The sequence below is a fragment of the Ceratotherium simum genome, chromosome 7, assembly GCF_057802395.1.
Source record: "Ceratotherium simum simum isolate JZ-2026a chromosome 7, ASM5780239v1, whole genome shotgun sequence".
NCBI classification, from domain to species: Eukaryota; Metazoa; Chordata; class Mammalia; order Perissodactyla; family Rhinocerotidae; genus Ceratotherium; species Ceratotherium simum.
In genome coordinates this window covers 76,080,437-76,100,174 of record NC_141906.1, presented here as the reverse complement: position 1 = coordinate 76,100,174, position 19,738 = coordinate 76,080,437, and the positions used below count along the sequence as shown (strand labels likewise).

Here is a 19,738-nt window from a genome sequence, read left to right as displayed (position 1 = left end):
TATTTGCTATTTTAAAAAATGTTGTATAGCTTAATCATATTTGAAAAAAAATCCGCCGAGGCTTTTAAGATCTAAAATAAACAATTAGATTTTTGGTTTTGCAGAATATTGAAATACCTTACAGTTGTGTATTGGATTTGGTGTGCTAATGTTCATTAAATTGCAGCACTTTAAGGAGCATCCAGGAACAATACACTAATTACCAGAGGTCACAAATGCTATCGTAATTGACAGTCTTCTTTTTAATCTCCTTATACTCGAAAGTACGAAAAACAGTGGGAAAACGATGCAACTTCCAAATTAGGGAAGATGGAGAATAGTATTGGAAAGTAACTTTTCAGCAGGGCTCCGGAGTTTATACATATTTAAACTACAGACAAACTGTACAAATGCAATAAAGATATCTAATTATTCTGCAAATGGTCACACCTACCCAGACTAACTGGAACATAGATCATAACTGGAATCAGAGTTGCTGTTCTTCAAATAATGCGCTTGGGTTTCTTGAAAAGCTACAGCGTAGAAACTCTAACCCTGGTCCACAACTGCTTTTTAAAGCCTCCCCCAGAAATGCTCTCCCTTCAGCCTTGGCGCCTTCCTGGATAACCCCTCCGTAGGTTCCTCCGGTCTCCGCCCTGGACGTCAGCCACTGCACCCCGAGGCCAGTTTGGAGGGATGACAGGCAGAGCGGAAGGAAAGAGGAGAGCGAGCGAGCGAGCGAGCGAAATGGTCAAGTCCTCCTTAACTCCGGGCCCCCTCGCGGGCCTCACCCCTCCTCCCGGGGGCTGAGATTGGAGAGGAAGTGGGAAGGCTCCAATCTGTTCCTCACACCGGCGCCCTCATGCCCCCACCCTTCTCCTCAGCTCGGGGCTTCGGCACGCCTCATCCTCGCCCCTCGCCCCGGGAGAGGGGCGGGCGGCGCGGGAGAGCTCGCGGAGAAAGGCCGGGCAGAGCGGACGGCTTCCGCTCCACAGCAGGCGCCCCAAGCCGCCCGCCCACCGCCGAGCAAGGCCCGGGGGCAGCCCCGGAGACCGCGGCGGCCGGATGCGCCTGTACGTCACTTCCGGGAGGTGCAGCGGCGGCCGCTTGGAAGATGGCTGCGCCCTGTGGCTCGGAGCTGCCCGCCAACTCGCCGCTAAAAATCCCGAAGATGGAGGTGCTCTCCCCGGCTTCTCCTGGTGGCCTGAGCGACGGAAATCCGTCGCTGTCCGACCCTTCCACGCCTCGGGGTGCCTCCCCGCTCGGGCCAGGCAGTGCGGCGGGCTCAGGGGCAGCGGCGTCCGGGGGTCTCGGGCTGGGGCTGGGGGGCCGCAGCGCCGCCTCGTCCTCTGTCTCCTTCTCCCCTGGTGGCGGCGGTGGCGGGGCTGCAGCAGCCGCTGCCGCCGCCTGCCGGGGCATGTCGTGGACGCCGGCCGAGACGAACGCGCTCATCGCAGTGTGGGGCAACGAGCGGCTGGTGGAGGCGCGGTACCAGCAGCTGGAGGGAGCCGGCACGGTGTTCGGCAGCAAGGCCCCCGGGCCGGCCATGTACGAGCGCGTGTCCCGGGCCCTGGCCGAGCTGGGCTACGAGCGGACCCCATCCCAGTGCCGGGAGCGCATCAAGGTAACCGGCCGCCCGGCCTGGGGCAGCGAACCAGAGGCAGAGAGAAGGCGGGGAAGCGGGCCTCGGGGGCGGGGGGCCGGTCTGAGCGCAGGGCTCCCCTCCGGGGCCCGGTGGGCGATTCGCATCTCCTCCGCCTTTTTCTTCTCTCCCTGGGAAGGGTTTTTTTTCCAGATGGCCGCCAGCCCGTAGGTTTCCTGAGTTTGAAGTTGGGCGTGCCTGCCGCCGCCCCTTTTTCTTGCCAATTGAGGATGTTCCTGCGCTCTGAAGTTGGTAGTTGCTCATTGTGCGCCGTGTGGCAGTCCCCGTGCCGCGGGCGCCTCTCGCCCCCACCGCCGGGGCCCCTCGCTTTGTTCCAGGCGGAGGGGCTCCCAGGCAGAGGCTTACTAGCCGGGACGAGACTGAGGCAGGGTAGAAGAGGGGGGCCGGTGAGCTCCCAGTTTAGGAATTTTCAAATGAGTGGCAGTGGCAGTGGCAGATCCGTACAAAAGGCGCCTTTGGACGACTGGCCTTTGTGTCAGTCGCCTTGCTTCTAACTTGAGTTTCGAAGGACGAGTAAGACGAGATGCTTTGGAGAATTGGAAAGGCTTGATTGTAGCCAGATAGTAGTGTGTTGGTATTGTGGAGTTAGGGGCACAAAGTTAGCCTGGCTGAGAGTTGCTCTGGAATTTGGAGTGGCGATACCTCTCGAGTTAGATTGAGTTGAGGCCCTTTTATGTTTCTGACTAAGCTCCTTCATGAAAGTCAGTTTTTCCCTGCTTTAGTTATTGTGCCAGATGTGGTGACAAGTAAGGCTCTCAGGGTGCACCTGGTTATCCTTGTGTATTTGAACGTTGAAATTCAGAGGCTTAATTTGGGCTGGAAATTACCGCCAGCCGGGTTATCGTTTTGCTGTTTCTGCTGACTTTTAATCTAGGCGTTCAAATTTGTATTATTGGGAGATATGGAGTTGTTTTTTAGGTAAGGTAGTTCCCTCATCACAGTGTTTGATAGATTCTGGTAGGATTCTTTCTTCCAGTTTTCACTGAACCACTTCTTGTTCATAGTCATAGTATCTGTGCACTTCTTTTCTGGTAAGATGGCACTTTTTCCTGAACTCCTTGGGGGGAAAAAACCCAGTAAGAACAATCACACTAAAGGAGGCGATTGCTCCAAAGTTCAAGAGATTTGGGCTCAAGTAGTGTTCATCCTGGGACATTGTTGCTTAGCAAATTTGGTCCAGAAACTAAGATATTTCAAACCTGTTAACTCTTGTTCAAGGAATTTGGCATCTGTTTTTCAATTACAAAATTAAATTGGTTTACTTGATAACATGTACCTTTGGGTCTTCTTATGCCTCCTCTTGTTTTTTTTTAAGCAAAGATGTTATTAAAATAGCTTATAGACAGGATTAAAGTAGTAGCTAATAGTAGGCACTGCTCTCTGAATCTCATTCATTGTTCTATTCAAGGTCATTAAGGTTAAATTTTGGGGACAGTTTTTGTACTGTGTTAGCATCTATCCCTGAACTTTTCTTGAGTTTAGAAGTGCACCTTAGGCATTTGTAACTGTTTTAGCTTGATCAATTTTTGTCCATAGAAATTTCACCATCAAGGGGAAAGTGTTGTGCTATCAAAACCTCACTGACTATAAATCTCTCATAAACTTGTTTCTCAAATGACCAAGAACTCTCTAGTTGGATTTCATCCTTGTCCAGTTATGAGAAGCATAACCTAAAGCAAGGAAGGGAGATTGAGCTTCTCTGAAGAATTTTTAAAGAGGATCAGTTACCTGTCTCCAAACAGAGAAGACCAAACTGACCTCAAGCTCTTAGAATATTTTGAGAATATGTAGATGATGATGATGATGATGATGGGTTCTCTGATCCACAGTAGCAGTTGAAAAGGTGGGCAGATAATTGTTTGGTTTTTTTTTTTAAGTGTTCTGCACCTTAAGTGATTTTAACCAAGGAACCAATTTCCATTAACTGTGTTGGTCTTTCCTGCCAGAATTTAATCTCTGTAAAGACAAGTTCTAGTCTCTCTTATTCACTACTGTATCTTCAGTGCCTAGCACATAGGCATTAGATACACAGTTATTAAATTCACCAAATAAAGTCTAGAAGGAGAATTTTGGAAAGTATAAAAATCTAGAGCATTGTTACTCAAACTTTAACCCAAAGACATAGACTTTGAAACCCAGTTTGAAAAATACTGCGTTGAAAACTAAGCTCTGTCCCTCTAGGAGCCTTAGTATGAATGTTATCCTAAGCATAGAAGCAAATGTGATCACTGACATCATAGCCTTACTCATTATAAGGTGGATGTCCCAGTAATCCAGATTATGTTTATGAAAATAAAAAAACAACATTACAAAATTCTCGAATTCGAAACCCCTGAAAACAAATCTTTAGACCTCAGTTTCAGGAATGCCGATTTAGAACGAGTAATTCAGAAATCTCTTTCACTTTTTTCAATAATCCTTTTTGGTTTAGATTTTACAAAATAAAAACAAAGTAGTGCAGTAAGATATGGACCATGAGGAACTTCTACAGACCGATGTAGCTCACTTAAATGTGAACTCATGTCAGAGGCTCACAGGGAAGGAACACCTTATGTGTCAGTTGTATTTCTAGTCTAATGTATTTAAAGAGTCTGTCAAAGTTCAATTATGAAAACTCAGTAAATAATTTCTTTTAAGTTTGAAAGGAGGGAAGAGATATATAGTAACTTTGGTTTTTCCATGAGATTTTCCCTTAATCATAGTGTCAACATGTTGATGTAGCAGCTTTCATCTCATCCTATGAAGGCATCAGAAAGCTGAGTCTTACCCCAGCCTCTTCCCTGACCACCTTCCTGAATAACCTTACAGCACATCACTTCCCTTCTCTGGATCGTGCCTCAGTCCCCTTCTCTAGACAATGAAAGTATTAAAATTGTAAATATTGAAATTGAATTAATAACTCTTGGATTTTGCTACCAAAGCACTATTTTTAAATACTATCCAAGTGAATATGTATATTTCTATGCATACAGAATTTTAACTTAAAGTCAGATATAAACATTTGTTTATTGCTGCAAAAAGGTTCATTTTCAAGTCAGACATGTCCTGTTACTGGATGTGTTTGAGACTGTCTTGCTACACAGATTATTGTTTGGTTCTGAAGTTTTTTTTTTTTTTTTTTAAGTTTTTTTTTTTTTTTATTTATTTTATTTTTTCCCCCCAAAGCCCCAGTAGATAGTTGTATGTCATAGCTGCACATCCTTCTAGTTGCTGTATGTGGGACTCGGCCTCAGGATGGACGGAGAAGTGGTGCCTCGATGCGCACCCGGGATCCGAACCCGGGCCACCAGCATCGCAGCGCACGCACTTAACCACCAAGCCACAGGGCCGGCCCTGAAGTTTTGTTGCTTTTTGTTTGTTTGCTGGAAGAAAGTTTGTCAGCTAACAATTCCAACCTGATTTTGTAGTCAGATAAACAAATAGATGGTTTTCTGTCTGGTCGTTGCATTCTCCTTTTCTCTAGGCCTTTTCTCCATAACTCCATTCACCAAATACGTGAGTGTTTAGTATGTGCAGGGCTGTCTGCTAGGTGTTAGGATGAATAAAAGAACTGTAATATACGGTGTGAGAGCTCACAGTGCGCTTGAAGTCTGTATACACACATCAAAGAGTTAAGCTGTACAAGACAACACAAGGGACGGTATGCAGTGCAGTACTTGATTGTCATATGACTAAAGCAGACAATAAGTGTGATGACTTCAAAGGAGGGAGAGATCTCATCACAGCCCATACTGTAGTAGTTGAAAGATCTATCTAGACTTGGAATTCATGAAAGCATTCACTTCTGAGCCAGATGCTGTATTCACACTTCAGTCAGTTAATCTGATGCACTGCAAACTCATTCTCAAGTCCCATATTTTTGGGTGTTCTCCAAAAATTTGCTTCTTGAGAGTTGGCTTTATGTCTTTGAAACAGATGTGTACTTTTAGCTCTGCCTCAAGATGAAATGCAAGGTGATTGTATGACCTAAAAAACTTGTCTTTGCCAGATCAGTGCTGGTTGTTCATCAGACAAATTTAAAAGTGGTAGAGAGTCTTTTGCCTGGCAAACAAAATGATTAATTTTTTAGGGACATTGCTTAGATTTATTCATCAGTAATTGTCTTAATCTTTGGAAAAAATTTCATCCTTTAGCAGATAAATCAGTATAGTATATTTGGTCTTTCATTTTGGCTGTCAAACTTTGTCATTATTTGTTTGTGAGAACCAACAGGGCAAAGATAACTTGGAGCCCAAAGATACCTTTGTCCCTGTATAAGCATTTTAATAGACTCTGCCCATCTTTGAGGACTTCTCTCTGGGGTTTGCAGACAAGACTTTCCCTCTGCATTACTGTTGACAGATTTCCAAGAAATATGGTATACCACGTAAATAGCTCATAAGAAAGATTTAGTCAGATTTGTTTCCTTCCATTTTTTTCATACTCAGTTTCTGTTGTTCCCATGCCACTGTCACCTGAAAGCTTGTGCATTCTCGTTTGCTTGTCTGCTTGTGAATCTGACAGGGGCTTGATGTGTATCCTAAAAGAATAGACCATCTTAGACTACCAACCATACACTTATATTTACACTTTCAGTTTTGGAGGTAAGAGATCTAACAAGCACTTGTTAAAACTGTGTGAATGAATACGCTTCTGAGTTTAATTCCTGGCATTTTGGGAAATCTAGTAAAGAGTAGAGTGAAACATTCTGGATTCTTCATTAAGAGAATATGTAAAAGGAAAAAAGAATTTAGAAAGCATATAGTACAAACAGTGCTGTTCAATAAGTTTCTGTAATGATGGAAATGTTCTATATCTACCACAGTTCGATGAGATAGCCACCAGTCACATGGGGCTCTTATGCCCTTGAAATGTGGCTAGTGTGCCTGAGGAACTGAATTTTTAATTATATTCCATTTTAATTAGTTTAATTTTAAATTATAAATAGCCACATATGGTTAGTGGCTACCACATTGAACAGTGTAGGTATTAAGTTGTTATTCAGAGTATTAAAGAAGTCTTTATTCTATGAAAGGATTTTCTTTACTACACACTCAGACCTCTAGGGAGAGCTCGAAGTTCCTTCTTCTTGCCCTCCCTGTCACTTTACCTCTGAGTAGGAGGAACCTTGATAGAAGTCAAGAAAAAGGATCCACCATTCTAGGAGGAGCTTTTAGTGCACGGAATAAAGTATTATAACCTTGGTTGGCTGGGGCAAACAGTGTCATATGCTTGGTTCTCTAGGACAGTGCTGTCCAGTAGAACTTTCTGTGATGATATGAGTGTTCTGTATCTGCACTGTCCAACAGTCACTAGCCACTCACCACAGGTGGCTATTGAGCACTTGAAATGTGACTAGTGTGACTATGAAACTGAATTTTTAATTTTAATTAATTTAAATTTAAATAGCTGTATGTGGCTAGTGGCTATAGTTTTGGCCAAAACAGCTTTGGAATAAATGGTGTTCAAACTTTTTTGCTTATTTACTCCCAAAAGAGTTTTGAAATCCATGTAGTCTCTCAAACATTTTTAAGCTGACATTAAAATTTTTTCATCATATGTTTGAAAGTTTACAGGAAGTTAACAGGATATAGGATATATTAAATCTAGTATGAGATGAATAAGATGAGAATTGCCTGTAAAATTTATTGAATAATGTACTATGAGTCTGAAAAATCCACCCAAAATTTTTGTCTGTAGGTTTTATCAAATGTATCTTGAAAATGTTGATGATCAGACAGTATTCCACTTACATTTAAAAGAAACAGTATCACTAACCTATATTGCTTTGGTTATTCTAAATTCAGAGGCCAAGCTTCACACCTAAAAAATACATACAAGACTGGGAATGACAGAAATCCCTAAGGTTTTAGGGTGCCTTAATCAGTCATTAAAGAAGGCATATGGGTACCCCAGTTGAAGATCACTGCTTTAGAACTCTGAGCATCTTTTTTCTTTCTTGGGTGATGTAGGGAGACTGAGCCCTTGAATTCCACTGCCCTTAGGAAACAGGGAAAAGATGTGGAGCTTAATTCTTGGCTAAAGTCCAAGCATGTTGGGGAGGATTTGGAGATCTTGCCCATTCCCTTTCATTAGACTCAACTGACAGAGTCATCACAGGGTTTCATTAAATACTAAGGTCTGAAATAAAGACTTTATTTTTTTATTATCGCCAACAAATATTTTAGTGCCTCCTGCAGTAGGCCCTAGAAATAGAGCAGTGTACCGTTTACCGTCAAGGTGTCCGCCTTCCAGTGAAAGGGTCAGACTACTAAAGCACCAGTTACAGTATTGTAGCAAAGTCTGTGTATTGTGTTGACGTTAATCTCATGGTGCCACAGGTGCACACAGGAAGGGCATGTCATCCTAGGCTTTCAGGAGGTGGATCTTGAAGGTGTAGCGGGACTGAATTGGGCAGAAGGGAGTAGAGATAGATGAGCAGTTGGGATAAAAGCCCAGAGGCAGCATAACCTAGAATGGTGCAAACTTCAAATACACAAAAATATATTTTGTCCAAGAATCCAAAACTGGAAGCATCCAATTAATGCAGTTTTTCCAAAAAATTTTTAAGTAATCAGCTGTTTAAAAAGTCATGCCTTTCAATTGAAGAACAATTTGCCATAGTGCATGCCATTTGGTGAAGGTATGACTATGAATGAATGGTTGGTGGCATCATAAAGAACCAAGAGAGGGTAGAGCAGATAGTTTTGGGATAACAGTATAGTGGACATAAAAATTCTAGATAATTTATATGTTTTAATAAGTAACTATTTTTTTATACTGTTGAATTGCAGTTGTGCAAATATCCATTGTATATCTCATTTCTTAATTTATACACTGGAAAGGAAAACCAAAGCAATGCATCATTTTTTTTTTTTTGTGAGAAAGATCAGCCCTGAGCTAACATCTGCCAATCTTCCTCTTATTTTTTTCGCTGAGGAAGACTGGCCCTGGGCTAACATCCATGCCCATCTTCCTCTACTTTATATGGGACGCCGCCACAGCATGGCTTGACAAGCGGTGCGTCGGTACGCAACTGGGATCCGAACTGGCCAATCCCGGCCGCAGCAGTGGAGCACGCACACTTAACCGCTTGCGCCACCCGGCTGGCCCCGCAATGCATCTTTTTTGAGCATACAAGAAAAAGAAATATATTTTATTTTGTGGTCTACTACTCACATAATATATATATATAACTGAAACAAATTTCACAAAATAATGAGTATAGCTAACACTTATGTAGCCTTTACTATGTGCCATGTACTAACTGCTTTACAAATACTAATTTATATAATCCACATAATGACGCTATACTTATGTGCAGTACACTCTGATACGTTCTAGTCTATTTGAACGCAGACTGTGTAGCTCCAGAGCCTCTTGAGTAACACAAGCACAGCAGGGGGAGCACCCAGCACAATGCCTGCACCGGGCAGGCCCTCTTTCTCCACCCCTCCCCACATCCTCCTCCTCCCCAGGACTTCCCAGCCTCCCCTGTTCACCCCAGTCCCTCTGCTACCTCTGGCCTTTCCCCCACCCCAGCCACAGTCTCAGTTGTCTCCAGAAGTTCCCTCACCTAAAACTGGTGCAAAGAAAACCTGAGGGGATGGAGGTGGCCGCTCCCACTGGTATTGGGCAGCGGGCTTACTCCTTGGGGACCGGCAGCTCAGGGTCACGTTGGTCCCCACACGGGGCACGCCCAGGAGACGGCAGGATGGAGTATCTGGAGGAACTGGGGGAGGGGGACAGGTTAAAATCTCACACCGAAGGGACCAACAGATCCCCCCCACTCCCACACACATACCCTCTGTCACTCCATTTGTCCCTCCTCCAACCTTTACATCAGCCACTTGGGAGAGACCTGCCTGGCCTCCCGTGGGGGTGGGGGGTATTGGAGAGGGTGTGCTTCTCACTTACCCAGCACATCAAGTTCTAAACTTTTGCTGCCATGGCCCCTGTTTTTGCCTTGACTGTCATGCATGTTCACAGAACAGAGGTAGGACCCAGTGTCTTTCTCCTGGAGGCCTTGCAGCTGCAGGGACACATTCCGGGAGGGCATGGGGTAGACCAGGGATACTCCAGGTTTGCTTGACAGGGTCCCACTGATGTACGCCAACACCTGGTGTGGGGCAGAACACCTGCCTGTTACTACATGTATGCATTGTACCCACAGGCTCAGCTAATCTCCCTCCCCCAAACTGGCAATCTTCAAATGCCCATCACTTGCACCATCCCCTCTAACCTGTACCAGCCCCTCATTCACCCCCTGTCTCCCTGGTCACCTCGCTGCCCCTGAGTGCTCTTCACCAGAACAGTTCTTGGTCGCCTATGCATTGTCATTTCATCACCACTTGGGGTGTTTAGAAAGGTGGTCAACAACCCACTAAAACTGATTTCCTAGCCCAGGGATGGGCCATAAACTGGAGGTAGATGAAAGAGGATTAGAAGATACTGAGGTGAGATCAAGTTTTTTTCAATCATTGTGCTCTTTTTCTTTTAGATTTAAGGTATAAAGACTCCAGAAGTGTCATTAATTTGGAACGAGTCATGTCCCAGATATTCTAATAAAATGTTTTACACTATGTAGTTCCAGATAGCTGGAGCCTAGGGTTTGAGGGAAGAGGGTGAAAAGAGGTGGGAAGTGGTAAGAAATGAGACTGGAGACATAAACAGGAGGTCAGATGATGTGCCGAGGAGTTTGGACTTGATCTTAATCATCAAGGAATTTAAGCTGGGGAGTGATGCAGTCAGTCTTAGGTTCTAGAACTGGCTGCAATGTGGAAAATGAATTGGAAGGAGTAAGACTGGAAGCACAAAGATCACTTGGAGGCTTCTTACAGTAAGCTAGACAAAAGGTGAAATAAAACAGGCAGTGAACACGGAGAGAAGAGAACAGATTTCAGATGTATCAAAATCGGTGGGGCTGTTTGGAGAATCTGAAAATTCTAATTTATAGGATTTGTTAGATCTTAACCTGTCACACAACTCACTATTTACTTCTCTACAAACTTACACAGAGGATTCTTTGTTGTGGTCCTCCAAGATGATCGCAATACTTCATAGCTTAAGTTTTTAGAGTTGGTTCTAGAACCCAATGAGATCCAGCTAAAACACCATTTTAGGACAGTCGTGTCAGTGTTACCTCTAGGGTATACTCTATATAGACTCTTGGATTCTGATCTGCTCTCCAATCTTCAGGAGTGATGATCCTGCCTTCTTTTTTCCTAACACTACCAGAGAGCAAGAACTGAAATTCAGATCTAAAGTTTCAAATGTTCATTGTCACACAGGCACTCTGAAGTATGCTTATATCACTAGGTTGAGGTAGAATAGCAGTTTTTTTCCCCTTTGAAAGGTTATATCTGTGTAATGTTTAAAAAATGTTAAAAAATGGGAGAAAAAACTTCTTGAGTTTCAAAAACAAAGACCAGTACTATAATAAGCTTTAGCTGTTAAACAACTGATTGTTAGGGTTGCCGTGATTATTAATTTTATTTCTGTTGTGGGGTTCATGCAATGTGTTCTTCTGCCTACTATTTACCATTGCAGAAACTTCATTCAGTGTTCAAAATGAATGCTTAATGAATCTGTGCCTCGTATGCATATGTTACAAATTATCTAAAGTTTGTAGTCTATGCAGAGTCTTCCCTCCTATTGTTCTGAATAATTGAAAAATGTCTGCATATTGGAAAAAGGCATGTATTTTAATCTGTATAATTCTTACCTATTTGTAGTTGAGAGAGTTCTTGAGAGCCAGTGGAAATACTTTTTTTTCTTGGCGCTAATCAAGTGAGTGTTACCTTGTCACTTAGTGGTATGTGTTGTTATTCCTTAGTAAGATACAAACCTGTGTTTATTCTCAGACATTTTAGGAATAACAGCCATCATTTTTATATATGTGTTCTTGGCTGTATTCATAAATTACATATTTTAAGCTTCCAAATAATACTTCATTCAATATAAATTGATACGGTAGAATGGAAGTTATTTACTTAGATATGTTTTCTAGTTACATTTTCTCAGCCTATGTAAGACTACTTTGTTGTAATAGCCTGAATTTTTGAAACTCGTAATATTGTTTCTCTACTATCTACCTTCACATTACTTCATTTATCCGAATAAGTCAATTATGTTTGTAATTGATATTAATAAAACCAGAATAAAGTTCATATCTACCAAAAACTGCTTTTATTATTATTATTTTAAATTTACAAATACTTTTCTCTAAATGGAAAGAGCTGGTTTATGATTTAGAAAGAAGAGTATGATAGGTAAAAAAGTCCCTCTACCTTTTACTGATCTCTCAACTGCCATATTACAGTCTTAAGGAAGTTTTACTCATTTATCCATTCATTCATTCATTCATTTAGCAGAAATCTATTGAGCTGCTTCTGCATGCCAGACATTGATTTAGCTGCTGGGAATACATCAGTGAACAAAACTGAAAAAAAACCCTGCCTTCAAAGAGCTTACATTTTGGTAGAAAACAATATGATCTTTAAAATATGTAATTCAGGGGGCTGGCCCCGTGGCCTAGTGGTTAAGTTTGGCATGCTCTGCTTTGGCGGCCCAGGTTCAGTTCCCAGGGGTGGCCTACACCACTTGGTGGCGGACATGCTGTGGCAGTGACCCACATACAAAATAGAGGAAGACTGCTACATACAGATGTTTGCTCAGGGCAAATCTTCCTCAAGCAAAAAGAGGAGGATTGGCAATAGTTGTTAGCTCAGGGTGAATCTTCCTCAGCAAAAAATAAATAAAAATAAAAATTTTAAAAATTATGTAATTCAAAACAGTTAACACAATTAGAAAACCCTCAACTATGATATTTTTTGATATCAGCCTTATTGACCTTAGAAAGTTTGAGCTGTCTACCTTTCATTATAAATAAGAAATAGAAATTCATTTGCCTTTGCTTTATTAAGAATGATTTACATGATTTTATAATATGCCTTTTTATTGTGATATGTCCAATTGTCACTGAGGTTTGCCCCACCAAGCAGCAAAGTACAACATTGTTAGTATTCATTCAGTCATTAGATAATGAGCACCCTTGTGCTGGGTCCTGAGGTTCAGTCTTCAGCAAAACCAGGTAATGTCTCCTCTCTCATGCAAATTAGGAAACATGGTTAATAGTTGGAATTTGAGAGATCAGAGTTGTGCCAATTTTAGAACAGTATAAAATAATGTTTTTTTCTTTATATATGTAATGTAAACCACATTAAAAATTAAGAGGAAAAATCAAGGGAAAAATGTTAACATTTCATGGTTATGCTACAGTGACAAGTTATTTTTCAAGAAGTGATGGTAAATCTGATTTTAATTTGGGTAAATTTCCATGCACCAAAAAAGGAATGTAAATCTACATGCTTTTTGTTCTTTTGAACTCAAGAAAATACATGTGTCATTCATCCTTCTTATTTGATTCATGCCAAGTTTTGCCTGCCTCCTGCTTCTTGTAAACAGGTTGCCCAGTGAGTGAGGCCTGCTCCTCACTCTGGATACCTTTTAGGTAGTTAGGATACCTTTCTACCCCTTTTGTTTATAGGTAAGTGTGTTAGTCACCATATTCTTGCCAAGACTATAAACCTTTGAAAATGGTTAAATGATTGGCTTTTATCTATAAAAGAGGAAATATGAGCACAAAGTTGAAGAAGCTATGATGATATAGCCAGGTGTTTCTGAAACTTGAGTAATGTATGGGCAAAAACATGTTCATATAAAAATGTTACTTAATATGTAACAAACCTAAATCTAGATGTAAACTCCTTTTACTTATAGATCTCACATGTTATCAAAAACAATTTTATAAAACACTTTAAGTACTAATAAAAGTCAAAAAATCAAGCTAGCATTCCTTTAGTATTGCATGATGTGGTTTAGCTGAAACTTACTTGCTTTTCCAAAAGAGATTCTGATACTGACTGCTGCAGCAAGGTTCTTTTGAGTTTGTTGTTCCTTACTGTGTGCTTTGTGATAAAACTTTGCTGCTACTTGTTCTCTACTTGAACTAACCTGTATACATAAGGCACCTTGGTCTCCATGTGGTGTGACTGTCATTTTTATAATAATAATAATAATGGCTAACATTTACTGAGTACAAGCTATTAGGTAGACACTGTTGTAAATGGTTTACTTGTATTTTTCATTTAACACAACAAATCTACGATGAGGTACTGTTATTAGCTCCACCTTACGGATGGAGAAATTGAGGCACAGTGAGATTAATTTGTCTAATGTCACAAAGCGCAGGTGGTGAAGCTTGATTGATCAGTGTGGCTCATGCTTTTAACCACTTGGTTATATTGCCCCTTGATGAATCATCAGCCTATCTTTATTAAATTTTGACAATTGAAGTAATATTTTGGCAACAATGTGATCATAAACAGTCATAAAGGCAATAACAAAATCATATAGCAACACCCAGATGGACATCATTATGCTCATACATGTTTCTTACAGAAATAAACACAAATTTTAAAAATTCTTGCAGATAATTCATGGTGTCCTAAGATTATAAACACAATGAGAAACATTGATTTGGAAGTCCCAAGGAAGAATTTAAAACAGGGGATGAAACATAAATAAAGCTTTTATTGTAGAAGACTCATTCAGTCATTCATTCAAGTCTTTATATAAACGATCATATTTATTGGACTACCAGTTCCTCTTAAAGGAAGTAAGTTTGAATTACAGAAGGAGAAACATTTACAAAGTAGAATTACTTTTTGACAGTAAAAGCAGGTAAGGATGTGGCTTACCAAAGGAGGCCATGGAGTGTCCACTACCTTATGTCTGCTATTGTTCACCTGATGTGTAAATGGTTTGGGTACTCTTCTCCTTAGAGATGACTGGGATGAAATGGACTGTTTTGTAATATACAATATGAATATACCAAAAAGTGTATATGCAGGGGCTGGCCCAGTGGCGTGGTGGTTAATTTCGCGTGCTCCGCTTCAGCAGCCGTGAATTCGCAGGTTCGGATCCCCAGCACAGACCTGTGGACGGCTTATCAAGCCATGCTGTGGAGACATCCCACATATAAAGCAGAGGAAGATGGGCACGGATGGTAGCCCAGGGCCAATCTTCCTCAGCAAAAAGAGGAGGATTGGCAACATGTTAGCTCAGGGCTAATCTTCCTCACCAAAAAACAAATGTATATGCATGTGTGAAGAAAGCTAAAAATACAACCAGAAAATAAGAAATCAGAGAGTGCAGGGAATATAGCAGTAACCCAGGTAAATATGGCTACTTCAGCTGAATATTAAAATGAGGTATGAACTTCCCAGCAACTATGGCAAAAAGGTAAATACAGTGACTTTCTGTGCTTTTCAATGTCTCTGAAGAGAAGCATACTTAGGTTTTGAAACCTAGGATGAATTTACATTAAAGATCCTCTGATAGTGACCTTGGATAAGCTCTTACTTTTCTCTTAGTTCTCTTTTCTGTAAAATAGTGATATATCATATGCCTTCCCTGTGTATGTGCTACACTGCCCAGACCCCTCCTCCGGGAATGAGACACTAGTCACCCCAGCTGCCAGGAGCACTGATTGATGAGGGCTTCTGATTGAATTCCTCCCAAGAATTTCCCTTTGCCCAAGGGAGCTGTCTCCCCCTAGGTGAGACCCCCTCTTTGGTGGCTGCCTGAATCCAGTGACTGGTCAGGGCTGATATAACAAAGGTATAGCCTCCTTGCCTCAATTCAGAACAACTCTGAAGGGTCATCCAAGTTCCATACCTCACTTTAGGATTAGCTAAGGCCTCTGCTGCAACTGTGTCTGTCTTCAACTTTCTCTGCTCAATCCTGCTCAGTCTTTCACAAGTGTTGTTCTCAAGAGCCCTCCGCAGTAAACCTCCTGCACACAGTCTTCTCAGAGTCTGTATCCTGAGACCCTCTCTTTTAAGATTATTGTAAAAATTAGGAATAATAAATGTAAACTGCTTAGCCCAGATCTCAGCACACAGTAGGCACTGAGGAGATGGTAGTTATGGTTAACCTTCCTTACATGGGACATTGAGCCAACTATGGAAAATGTGTGATTTTTGTAGAAGGTACAGACATTTTTCATATGGCCATTGCTTTTAGCAATCCTCATAAAGGTAAGAATAAAATACAAAAATTCTACCAAACGAGCTATAAAAAGTGTTATAATTGCCTGGATTTCTTTCTAACAACTTCCTCAATAAATTCAGTCACCCAAGGACAGATGCTTAAACTTAAAACATGCTTATTTTCAGGTTTTTCAATAAAAGGGTATATGTCAGGATATGAGGATGTATTCTTTTCATGCATTTATGACCTGTAGTTTACACCATGTAAATGCAAAACCACACTTTTTGAAGTAATTCAGTATTTACCATTTTTTAACAATTGACTGAATCTTGACTTAATGCTTGTACCCAGATATCTTGATGGAGGATTTCTAATAACCTTACTTTTTAGATGATTTTATCTAGATATCAAGATTATTTTTTATTCACAACCAAATACATGAAATTTGCTAATGGAAAAAATCTGTATTGTAGGTTACCTTTACATTGTAGATGGTAGTTTTTAGTAAGAAAATAACTGCAAAACTGAGAGAATCACACTGTCAACATATGAAAGGAATAAAATAGCCTATAATTTCAGGGGGGAAAACCTGCCCTGCGGTTTCCCTTTTGAACATTGGTCTCATGAATAGAAGAAGGTACCTTTGTGTTGGGGAAGCAATACAATGTTGTAACAATAAAGTTGTGTGAGGTTTTTTGGTAATGTGTGTGTGTGTGTACATGTGTGTAGTTCTTATTTTTTAGACATGGTTGATTATGGAACAATTAGTGCGTAATGCAAGATGTTTGTATGGAAGCCTTTTAAAGATAAATGATTCTGCCCTGCTATCCTAGAAATATTTTAGATAATTCTCTTGAATGTGTTTTTTTTTAGTTACCACATACTAATAAAAGTTAACATTTTTAATATCATCCAAATACCACTTTGAGGTGGTGCCCCAGCGGGTGAAGTACTGAGAAAAAGATTCAACAGAGATGCCGATGTAGCAACTTCAGAGGTGAAAGTAGGAGTCACATGAAAATAACCTCTAATCCAAGTCAGTTCTTTACAGACAACTGAGTTTTTTTCCCTTTTAGGTGGGGAGGAAGTTCTAGACAAATAGCATTATCCATCTTTGATGACTGTAATTACCTGTTGCTGCTTATGTCTGAAATATTAAGTAGTTCAGTATACCCTAAGTTTTTGATCTGTCTTGTTCTAAATAGAGAAGCACTTGAGGATTCCATGTCTAGAAGGATTCTTGTATCCCAAAGAAGTCCTTAAACATGACCACGCATACTAGGTATGGCTTTTATAATGTTATGCCAAGATGAGATATTGTATGAGTAGCCGTATGATTTACCTGCAGTGTAGGGTTCAAAGCTTTATGGTCACGTGAATATAGTTCCTTGAGCAATGGAAGTTGTGTGTTTTTGACAATTAGTATTGTCCTCCTCGAGGGTGTTTTCTTCCTAATCTGAATGGGCAAGACCCTCAGCTGCTAGCATGGAGGAACCTAGAAAACATAGGTGCTGATACTCATTGAGAATCAAAATTTCCTGAATTATCTGTTTTATGCAAGAATCTCTCCCTCATGAAGACAGTACTGACCAGTTATAGAAACAAAAGTGAGTCGTTGATAGCCAGATTCGGAATGAAGTGCAAGCTGATAGAATTCAATCCTGGACAGTCCCCCACAAAGACTGAGGCTCCAGAGAGGTAAGATCTCTTGGTTTCTGGTGGTCATTCTTCTGTTTGACCCTATTAAAATCCAGGAAACAATTGAGTCCTTTTCCTTTTCTATCTGACAGAACTACTTTATATTCTTGAATATTTTATTTGTTTAATTTGTAAGGCATAAGAAATAATAAAATTTGGGCAGAGCTGTAGAGTTCCATTTGGCAGGTGACCCGCCCCTCCCTCCCCAAATCCCCAAGAAAAATATAACAAGAAGAATGGTAGATATTTTTAAAATAGCCTTGCCCTCTGCAGTTAGTCTTCCTTTGTTACAAAAAAATATATTTGCTTTGCTACTTGCAGCTGTATCTGTTTTATACCCTTTTCTGCTCCTGCTTTTTTCAAAAGGTTTTAGGAGCCCTACCTACCTTGGATTTGACTTTATAAATATCCACTATTGTGGTTGGACAGTGAGTTTCCTGATTTTCTTTGCTAAGAAAAATTTGATCTTCTTGCTAGTAATTTACTAAAGTTAGCTTAATTCATTTACTTAATAAATATATATTGAACAATCCTAATGTGATAGGCACTGTTCTGGGCTCAGAGAAACTGAACAAGGCAGACATAATCCCTACCTCATGGAGTTTACAATCTAGTGGAATAGCTCCCTTAGGAAACATTTTGTGAATGGCATTTGGTAATTTTTATATGCCAAATCCCTTTTGAAGGAATACGTATTTGTCTTGGGGCCTTGGTTCCTCACTTGTTAAGTGAGAAAGTTGGATTAGATAATCTCTAAGGTTCTTTTCCATTCAAAACTTCCATAATGTTCTGGCAGTTGGAACCTGGTTTGCCGTTAAAGCCTTGGGCAGCTCCACCCCCCTCCTGTCAATCAGTATATTATAGAAAGTTTTACTAAAGATATATTTGGCAAAGATAGTGACACAGATAGGTAATGAATAGTATAAGTGCTGCAGGATTGTCAAATGAGTTAAGGACTAAATTTGAGGACCATTCTTCTTAGCAATTAAGAAGATATTGCTTACCATAATATGAACAGTTTGAGCAGATTAATAGATCAGCCTTTGATCCCATTGGGTTAAGGATTGAATTAGTGTAGACATTGCCTATTCCTCTGAGACCCTTTAGTCTTTAGGCAGTGTTAAAATGGGAAGATGTTAAAACTTGGCCTTTGTGACTACTAAGGAACATAGTCAAGGCTTACTTTCCTATACTTGTTTCTAGATGTGTGAATTTTCCTGTTTTCACTTGTTACCCTAGGTAATTTATCTAGCATCTATATTGATAAGTTAATCAGATAATGAATGATCAAGTACTATGTAATACAATTGGAACAGATAATCAGCATAATTTATGAATTGTTTAATATTGCTTAATTGCCACTTTAGAAAAAGATTTCTTCCCCCGCAGGTAGAAAAAAATGCTATATTTTTGTGAAGAGTAAATTGATATCTTTCTATGCTTTTACTGATAGAGATTGTTTCTTTTACAAAACGGGAATTTGGCTAATTTGCCTCTTAAAGGAAATAGTAATGCTGCTTTATCTAAATGAGCAGGATACTGAGCAGACTGGATAAATTGTACTTAAACTGATTGTCCCAATCTGAGAATCTCTTGTAAAACCTAAGACACAAATTAAGTCTACCTTATTTTAGGTTTTCTGACTAATACTTGTTACGTTCTTTTATGGAAGAAACAACCACATGGTATAGAGCAAGGGTTTTTTAACTCGAGGTACTTATATGGGCCCTTCAGAGAGTTCATGTTCCCCTTGAAATTGTATGGAACAGTTTTGTATGTGCATTTTTCTAGGGAGGGGATCCATGACCCAAAAAAGTTAAGAACCTCTGCTGTGGAGAGGAAAAGTAAAAGTAAAATGTAAGAACAAAAAGATCTTTCACTTGCCAAAACTTCCTCTGTAGCACTAAGAACTGGGGGGGGGGGTGGGAGGGAAGGCTGTGAAACAAGAGTTATATTTTTGTTTTTGTTTTTGTTTTGTTGGGGGTTTTGTTTGGTTGGTTTAAGAGGATTTAGGTGATTGGCAAGTCAGTTTGCCAGATTTTAATGTGTAGAAAACCTAAAAGTTCTGCTGGCCCAGATGGATTTTGCCTTAGGTGACTTCCTAATCTTGAGTTACAGTTCTGTGTCGAGATATATATAGTAATTTATACTATATTCTTAACAGCCCTCTTACTGTGTGCAGAAATGTGTTTATTTATTTATGTCTGCTTTTTCAGGTTTTTTTCTTTCCTACCTTTGGTGCTCACAGTAAGAAAATAAAACTAATTAAAGAAATTTTGAGTCTTTCTTAAAGATATTGAAATAAACTCAGTATTTTTTTGCCCCAATTAATTAAGAGCAACTAGTTGTAACAGTTACAGTAAA

General features: G+C 40.3%; 1 protein-coding gene across 4 annotated transcripts in view; it reads left to right on the top strand.

Annotated features, from left to right (window-relative positions):
• The first annotated feature begins 826 nt into the window (after positions 1 to 826).
• The window catches only part of MSANTD2 (Myb/SANT DNA binding domain containing 2), a 30,906-nt gene continuing 11,994 nt past the window's right edge, over positions 827 to 19,738 (top strand). For 2 of the 4 annotated variants that reach the window (XM_004438423.3, XM_004438422.3), the window contains exon 1: positions 827 to 1,603. In XM_004438423.3, the coding sequence (XP_004438480.2) occupies positions 842 to 1,603 (762 nt within the window). In that variant the 5' untranslated portion in view covers positions 827 to 841. Of the gene's footprint in view, positions 1,604 to 4,979; positions 19,232 to 19,738 lie in introns of those variants that run through there. The other 2 variants (XM_087433864.1, XM_014793702.2) reach the window with 2 other exon arrangements.